Here is a 9,377-nt window from a genome sequence, read left to right as displayed (position 1 = left end):
AAAACTATCATAACAAAAGCTTGCGGAATCTAAAACATGTTTAAAACAATAACAAAAACAAAACAAACTCTGTCAAAAAAACATTAGATTATTCCAGCACCAAAATCAAGCCAAAAAATACAAGATAAGCTCAAACAACATCAAAAGAGATTTAAAAATTAAGAAATCATGAATAGGGAAACCATATAGACTCCACCCTTGAACTTTTACATGGCTATATCTTCTCTAAGCTTGTTGGCTATGAGTTATTGTTTTTCTTCTCTTTTATTCCCTCTTTTCTCTTTAACTATATTTTTCCTTTCAAAACTTGTTAGACATTTTATATTAAGCTTTTAAACCTTCACACAAGAATCTTTTCATAGTGTGTTTTCTTCATGTTTTTCCTCTCTCTCCTCTTTTCTTTATTTTAAATGGAGTATTTATAGGGTTTGACTAGGGTTATTGATGGATTCAAACATAAATTGATAAAACCTGTAACAGTTCGATTGCACGACTCGATCAATGTAAAAATTTCCAACATATCCTTTTTATTTGAGGGTAAATATATTTTTTTTCAAAAATTCAGCAGAGTTTCGTTTGCATTTAGGACACCACCAAGTTATCGACTACTATCAGTTTACTCAATCAGCCCATCATCACAAGGTCCCATAATTCTGGACCTTATATCAAACCTCATAATTCCACACAATATATATATATATATATATATATATATATTTACGAGTAAGATCAATATGAAACATAGTTCCAAACATCATATCATAAAAATTTAAAAAAAAGGAATACTAACATGCAAAGAAAGTATTTACAAACATAACAAGTGTCCTTAAATGTTTCAAAAGGGTTAATTACAAGATAACTAAAATACTAAATGCCAAGCTGAAACTTTTATAATTACATCAAGGTTTACACAAAAGTATACTACATATCACGTTAATTCCCTTTTGTTTAAGTTAAATATTTACATAAGCATCATAAAGTAGAGTCCTAAACTAATGATCTTCCTGGATGTTTGATGGACCTGTACATAAATAAACATACCATTATGTTGATAAAGAATATATGTATGCTCTTGTAATGAATACGAATGAAGTATTAACTTTCTATCGAATCCATGAGAATTCTAACAAGGAACTTATATTTTGCTTGTAGATCTTTTAAACCCAATTAACACTCATTTGTATATTCTTAGTTGAATAATCTTATTTACTTGCATACACTGGGTGACATTGCAAAGTCTAATCTTGTAATTCATCTCTCGGCAATCCTATCACGGATGCCATTAGCCGAAGCTAATCTTGTAAATCCCATCCTGACAATCCTATCACAGATACCATTAGCCGAAGCTAATCTTGTAAATTATCTCCCGGCAATCCTATCACGGATGCCATTAGCCAAAGCTAATCTTGTAATTCACATCCCGCCAATCCTATCACGGATTCCATGAGCTGAAGCTAATCTTGTATTTATGCTAGATTTTATTTATATTGAACACGACATTTACTGTAATTGCATACACCAGACAAATTTTAAATTATATAAGTGCAAATAGGAGGAAAATCACGCACCTGCTTCGCCTGTCTTGCGACCTCCCCTAACAGAAGATCCAATCCTGGTTGCTCCTCCTGAATCATAAGGAAGTTTTTTGGTTATGATTCCTTCAAGCCGTTATTATAGAGAATTCATATTCATCCATTACTCATATATTACTTTTTATGCATGCTCATTTTCTCATAATAACATACATACATTTCTCATATATATTTTCAGAGTTAGTATCTCAACGTGTAAGCATTCGTATGACTCAATTCTTTTATATTCTTATTTATAGTATTCACGTGAAAATCTATTGTTATTGTCCAATTTCCAACTGTCACTGTCAAATTTTGAACTGTTACTGTCCAGTTTCCAACTATTACTGTCTAATTTTGAACTGTCACTGTCCAATTTCCAATTGTTATTGTCTGACTTTGAACCGTTACTGTCTGACTTTGAACTGTCACTGTCCAATTTCCAATTGTTATTGTCTGACTTTGAACCGTTACTATCTGACTTTGAACTGTCATTGTCTAATTTCCAACTGTCATTGTCTGACTTTGAACCGTTACTATCTGACTTTGAACTGTCACTGTCCAATTTCCAACTGTCACTGTCTGACTTTGAACCGTCTCTGTCCAATTTCCAACTGTCACTGTCCGAACACTCATAAGGTTTTTAACTATATCTGAGGTTCTAAAACTCCATTTTAAGTGAAATTTATCTCGTTAGAAAGCTAAGACACGAGGCTACCAGTTATCTAAGGAAGGAGAACCCAATTTTACCTCTAAGATAGTCAAAATTGCTCATCAACTAATCAGTCCTGCTGCCCTACATAATTAGTCATGACTCAGTTTCAGTTGGTAACTCATAACTGGAGTTCTACATCTTCAAATTGAGCAAGACCAATTTCCTTGGTTAGATAACATTCAAATCTACAATTTCTATGAGGAATCCTATCCTAATTCCCTCATCCTTCTATTCAAAATCTCACTGAAAGTCAGGAGACAAGTCTGTCCAGAGTTGTCTCCCCCTCCTCTTCACACAATACTTTCATAAACTACATGCCACACACATAAATTAACTTAATTTCAACAATAAGTACTTTTTCCCCAATTTATGTCTAAGAACCCTAACCTATGATTCAATATCAAGGCATCAATTCTTTATCGAATTTAAAAATGATATATATATATATATATATATATTTATTTAAATTATGTTTAGAATACCTTACCTGGTAACAAATTAAGATCTTGATCTTTAACCAGTTGAAGATTTTCAACTCCCTCCTTTCTTTTCTTATTGTTCAATTTCTTGGTAATCCTTTGCTCTCAAGTGTTTATTCCCATCTATAAGCTCTAAATCTTGGATGGGTTCTCGAAATGTTAGTGTTTCTCTCTTGATTTCTCAAGAATGGGTATAAAACTCCCTATTCTCTCTCCTTATGGTTCCTACCGATTTTGTTTTGGTGAGGAGATAGTGTTTATACTCTATATTTTCTCTTATTTGCATTTAGGCCCCCTTTTTCCCTTAAGTGTATTATTATTATTATTTTTTTCAATTAAATCCAACCCTCAACAGTACGGAGTTCATTATAATATCTTGAATTATTTCACCAGGAGATTCATATTCAAAAAATTTCTGAATTCCTATATATTTTTTTTAACCATATGCATGAATTTCTTCACTTTCATTTATTTATTTTTTTCTTGGGATTTACAAAACCTTAGCCCTCTAATCAAAATAAAAGAGTTTTAGACAAATGTTAATAGCTAGAACCTATGTCTTTAAATGGTGTTGGGATAGAGATTTTGTAACAAATTTGCCTAGATGGTTTTGTTTTGCTTTGAGACAAAGGCATGCATCCCTCACCTTCTGATTTTGGATGAAAGATTTATGACCCTTGATAAGAACCCTTTGGGAATTTTGAAGTGTGAATACAAGAAAAAGTTGAGTGGTTTTGCACAAAGAAGTATCTCAATTTAGAGGTCTGTAGCAATTTCGAGACTTAGTTGGAGCAACTTCGATGTAAATGTCATAGGAGACCACCTAAACTTGATAAAAGAGAACCATACCTTTCGATTGGATCCACTCTTGCTCAATTTGGAGGTGTTTAGTTTCACATTTATTCATTTAAAGGTGCCAACTCGATTAGTTGAGAATCTGAAAATGCAATGATGGCTGATCAAGGATAAGATATTGTTGAGTTTATTAAAGAAAATGGAATGTAAACATTTGATGAGAGTAGTTGATCTTTATAAATTGGGTGTTTATCAGTTTAATTGTGGTGATTACAGCCTTAGAGGTGGTCAAAGATGTCATATTCATTTGTTTGGAGGTGTCCACTCAATCAACCAAAACTGATAAAGAAGAAGCTAAACAGTGGTCGAACAACACGTCATTTAGGTTAAACCCTAGAAATTAGGGTTTTCAATTTGAGATTTGAAAATCTTCACTTTAGTCTATGTTCTTCTAATTGCTTTTAATTGCACCCGTAATTGCCTCCCAAGCTTTAAATATCATGTAATTTCACCCCTATCAAACTCAATCATCATCCCCAAAGTTCATCGCCATTTTTATTTTGGTCCATGGTTTTTTATTTGTGCAATTGGACCTTTGATTGATTATCAAACTTTCAATTTTATTCAATTTGGCTTCTAATTTGGTCAATTTCAGCCTATACAATCTCACGCCTTTTTCAATTTAGTCCTTGATTTTAGATTTTTTTAATCAAGTCCTTAATTGCCTATCAAACTTCAATATTATAACAATTAAGCCCCTGATTCATCCAATTAAACCTCTCAAAAAACCAATCAAGTCCCTAGACTTTAATTTATTCCAATTAACATAAATTGACTCTAAAAATTGATTTTTCTTGCAATCAAGTCCTCAATAAGATTAATTAAGCCATTCAAAATTCTCATTTAATCCTTACTTATCCAAATTTGTATTTCTTTACCCAAAAAAAAAATATTTTCATTAATAAGGTCCTTTGTCAATTAATGGGGCTCTTTGTCAATTAGAATTGGGTTGTTAATTCTGCTAATCTTATACATTATGACTCTGTAACTTTTCCACTTATTATTTTTGGTTCTTCACCACTAACTTGGATAATTTTCTAAGTTTTTTTTTTTATGCACATCCTTTTATATTTTGGATTTTTTTTTGTTTTTTTCTTGATTTTTTTATATAATAAAAAATGAGTAACAATACCATTAATAATAGCAAGTAGATGGATCATTATTATCAGATTGAGGAAATCTAAAGTGGGCTACTCAATGAACATTAGATTACGCCAATCATAGTCAGGCACATAGCAATATCACATAGTGGTAGAAATATAATGACAACAGAAGAGTTTTTTACCTAGTAATAACTAAGCTGACAGTCCAGCCTATGCTACGAGTTCACACTATGTTCATTTAAAATCTACAGCAACATTCTTACCTAACCTGTTAATAGATCTAAAGAATGAATCTCTTATTACTTGCAATTTATTCACAACTATGTTCATCGCCATCCGTTTCCCAGGTGATTTGTTGGAGCATGAGAGTCCGATTTCCATAAGAGACACCAGGCATTCCTCAATGTTGCTTGTCCTGTTGACTTGAAAATCATTATCGTGGATTATTGCTCTTTCTTCTATGCCATGTTCATTTATCTCATTCTCATAAATCTCTTCTTCAGCTAGCATCGATGGGTCAACGATAGCCATGACATTGCCAGGGAAAGCCATATCAGCAAACTTGTGAATATTTAGATCACCTTCGAACATGTCATCGGTAGGTCTTTTTGCTGTGAACATCTCTAGCAGTAGTATTCCATAGCTGTAAATATCTCCAAGTACAGAAACTTCGCCTCTCATCCCATACTCTGCAAGTGCCAGTATACTATCATTTAGAGAGATTTGTATGCAATTCTAATTTAGACACTAAGATAAACAAAGCAGATGAACTGCAATGTACAAAAGAATGTTTCATAGATTTTAGCAAGTTTTTTGAAGGATACAAAACTTTTCAGCAGAGAGTTGTGCAAAAGTAGTTGCAATTTAGGGATAAAATTAGCAATCATGAGTTCAAGATGATTCGTCAGGTTAAGACCCATACCTGGAGGGATGTAGCCAATTGAACCCTTTAAAGCTGCAGAAATTGTTTGAGTTATGGAGGGATTCTTGGATGCTTCAGAGAGGAATTTAGCTAATCCAAAGTCACCAACGTGGGCTGTCATATCGTCATCAAGGAGCACGTTGCTTGGCTTTAAATCACAATGAACGATTGTGGTTTCACAATGGTTGTGGAGATAATCCAATGCAGAAGCAACATCAACGGCAATATTCAGTCTTTGAGTAAAGCTCAATTTCTTGGTTCGATATTGCTGTTCAGTTGTTGGATGTAGCCACTGGTCTAGATTGCCATTAGACATGAACTCAAAAACAAGACCTTTGAAATCATTACCTTGATGATCAACGGTCGAGCAAGCAGTGATGATCTTCAGGAGATTACGATGCCTTATGCTTCTTAAAGCATTACATTCATCAATGAAACTTTTTGAACCACCTTTCTGAAGAAGGTTCATAATCTTAATCGCAACAATTCTTCCCTCACCAGAAAGAATTCCTTTGTATACAGATCCAAAACTTCCAGAACCAATCAAGTTTTCAGCAGCGAATCCATTGGTTGATTTTATGAGTTCCGAGTATGAAATACCTACTTGCTGCTCCTCAGGGGGAGGTTTGTTGGAATTCCTTTGTAACTTTCTTCTGATACAAAAAATTGACAGAGAGCACAATAGAACAGAAATGAATACTGCTGCAATTGTTGCTGGTATTACTACCTTGAAGGAAGGAGGTTCTCTGGGTTTTTTCCTGGAGCATAGAGGTAAATGCAATTCTCGGATACCTCCACAGAGCTTATCATTCCCAACTACTGAGAAGGCACTTGCATTTGCAAATATACCATCTCTTGACACTTCCCCCTCTAAATTATTATGAGAAAGATTCAGATGCCTGAGACCTGAAAACCTTCCGAGAAATTGAGGGACCCTCCCAGTTAAATTATTTTCTGACAGATCTAGTTCTTCCAAACCTCTCAAAGTTTCCAAAGATTCTGGAATCGGCCCTTCAAACTTGTTCCCCTCTAAATGAAGGCGTTCTAAACTGATACAAGTGCCGAGTGTACTAGGAATTGTACCTGACAATTTGTTTCCTGATATGTCCAACTCCATGAGATTGTGTAGGTTACCTACTTTTAATGATAGGGAACCAGTCAAGGAATTATTAGACATAACCAAAGAAATTGAGAGAGATGAAAGACCAAGAACCTCTTCGGGTATGGTTCCGTTCAGATTGTTGCTCGAAAGATTCAGATTTTGCAGACTTGTGCAGTTTCCGAGACTTGAAGGTATGTTTCCTTCGAATCTGTTTTCCTCCAAGAAGAGCCTAGTCAATCTGGTCAAGTTACCAAGGGCTGATGGGATTGATCCAGAGAATCTATTGACATTCAAATGCAAACCCTCTAATTTCTTCAGCTTCCCGATAAGATCAGGAACATTGGCAGTCAGGTAGTTACCTTCCAATCCCAGGAGGCTCAAGTTAACTAGGTTCTCAATCTCAGCAGGGATGTTTCCATGGATCAGATTAGATCCTAAAGTTAAAATTTTTAACTGGGTTGAAAGGTTCCCTATGGAGTTATGCAATTCTCCTCCGAAATTATTTTCTGAAAGACCTAACACCTCTAGGTTGGTGCAGTTGGCCAAAGAACTAAGAAAATTCAAACCATCCACTTCCCCGTTTCCTAGGTTGTTTAGATCAAAATAGAGTCTAACCAAACTTGTCAAGCTTCCTAGATTTTTCGGAATATTTCCAGTGAGACCATTTCTAGAAAAATCAAGAATCTGAAGTGCAGAAGCATTTGACAGTGATACAGGTATGTGTCCTGTAAAATAGTTAGCACCCCCAGAAAATATTTCCAAGGCAGGAAGAGTCACACCTAAATTGGGGGGAAACTGCCCGTGCAGCCGGTTTTGAGCAACAGAGAAGTAGTATATAGAAGAAATATTAAAAATTGAAGTTGGAATCGTACCAAACAAATAATTGCCATAAACTTGAAAATAACCCAATCCAGTTAGCTGGCCAAGTTCATTTGGTATGCTTCCTCGTAGATTATTCAGTGGAAGTGACAGAGCAAAGAGAGAAGAAAAGTTCCCTATCCAAGATGGGATGCTTCCTGTAAATTGATTACCTCCAAAATCCAGGATGACCAACTTTGTCAATGAACTAAGCTGGTGTGGAATCTCCCCGGTAAGCTTGTTGACAGCAACACTAAATACAGTAAGTTCTGTGCAGTAAGTGAGATTAGCGGGAATCTTCCCACCAAAGGAATTGAAGGTGACGTTGATATGCTGCAAGCGCGATAGACGACCCAGCTCTTCAGGAAGTTCACCATGGAAGCTGTTGTTTCGCAGGTTGATGCCTGTCAGATATGTAAGATTTCCTACAGAAGGCGGTATAGAGCCAACCAAACTCTGAGACTCCAGGTTCAAAGTTACAACTCTTCCATTAGATGAACTGCATGAAACACCAATCCAATTGCAGAAATGGATTGAATCATTCCATGAACTCATGATTTTGTGTGGATCTTTAGTTATCAGTCCCCTGAAGTCTAGTAAAGCAAGTCGATCGGACACATTTGAAAATGTAGCTGCTATAGCAGTTTCCGAGCTGAAGCTCATGCATAAAAGGAGAATTCCATGGAAAAGATTACACAAAGCCATCTTGGAATTCAAGCAAGAATGCTTCATGTTGATGCAAATGGAGAGGCGAAAAAAAATCTAATGCCCTTTAATGTGAAAGTTTTAAAACAAAATTAAATAGTGAGGTCCAGAGAATTAAATAGTGTGGCCCAGAGTTTTCATTATTGTGAAAGTTTGAAAACAAAATTAAATAATATGGTCCAGAGAATTAAATAGACAGTCCAGAGTTTTCATTAAAAGTTTTAAATGATATTAAAATTTAAAGAAACTTTAAAAGGCATGGCCATTTCAATGTACTAATAAACATATATCACAATAGATTTACAACAGTAGAATAATTATTCTCCCCTCTGCTCATAAAAAATTAGTCTTGGTTCGAGGGGTTGGATCATCTTTGCATAGGGATTCAATGATTATTGTTATTTTTTGTTAGTTAGATTAGGCTTTTCATAGACAACTGTGGATTATTATAGTAAAATGACTATTTTACCCCTCCATTCAAAATATTAGCCTTGGTTTGAGGTGTTGGATCGTCTTTTAATAAGGATTTAATGATTATTGTTATTTTTTGTTGGTTAGATTAGGATTTTCAAACAAAAAATAAAAAGTGCAAATACTATAATATCCTTAAAAGAAAGACAAAAAATAACTTTCATTGAAAGGTTATTTGGTTATTTTGTATTTGATTGCATAATGTAATTACTACCAAACCCTTATAGACAATTTTTTAGACTATCATGGAAGGGTTTTTTTCTTAAATTGATTTTTAATATATAATTTAATTACTTTTAAGCCCTTTGAACAAAATCTTATATGCTAACATCTAAGGGCTTTTCAAACGTTTTCTCCTTATTTTTACATTATAAATAATGTGAATGAAGGTTAGTTTGGGTTTTTCTAGAGGTATAAAATTAATAAAGAAAAAGTTGCAAGGCATCTTGAGAGAACGTGCTTGCATGTGGGGAGTAGCCATCACATTAAAGCGGTGTATGGAACATTCTTTGGTGGCAAAAAATGCTAGATCACCATGTCACTAGATTCGATGAGTGGCGATGCTTCCAGTAAGCTGGCTCGTGTATGGTGGTTCT

At 34.5% G+C, this 9,377-nt stretch overlaps 1 protein-coding gene and 1 long non-coding RNA gene across 2 annotated transcripts; both read right to left on the bottom strand.

The window, feature by feature from the left end:
- Positions 1-911: 911 nt before the first annotated feature.
- Positions 912-3,706, bottom strand: LOC118037455 (uncharacterized). The gene is made up of 3 exons (XR_004685601.2): positions 3,615-3,706; positions 1,569-1,625; positions 912-1,021 (listed from the first exon to the last, which is right to left on the bottom strand). It is a non-coding gene; the product is annotated as an uncharacterized lncRNA (long non-coding RNA).
- Positions 3,707-4,800: 1,094 nt separating this feature from the next.
- Positions 4,801-8,360, bottom strand: LOC118037454 (uncharacterized). Its single transcript, XM_035043438.2, has 2 exons — positions 5,646-8,360; positions 4,801-5,412 (listed from the first exon to the last, which is right to left on the bottom strand). Exons 1-2 carry the CDS (start codon positions 8,335-8,337, stop codon positions 4,958-4,960), a joined length of 3,147 nt encoding a protein of 1,048 aa, XP_034899329.1. The 5' UTR covers positions 8,338-8,360; the 3' UTR covers positions 4,801-4,957.
- Positions 8,361-9,377: the final 1,017 nt, after the last annotated feature.

The sequence above is a fragment of the Populus alba genome, chromosome 16 (assembly GCF_005239225.2).
Source record: "Populus alba chromosome 16, ASM523922v2, whole genome shotgun sequence".
NCBI lineage: Eukaryota > Viridiplantae > Streptophyta > Magnoliopsida > Malpighiales > Salicaceae > Populus > Populus alba.
The sequence above is the reverse complement of the archived record's forward strand: the minus strand, read 5'-3'. Positions and strand labels throughout refer to the sequence as shown.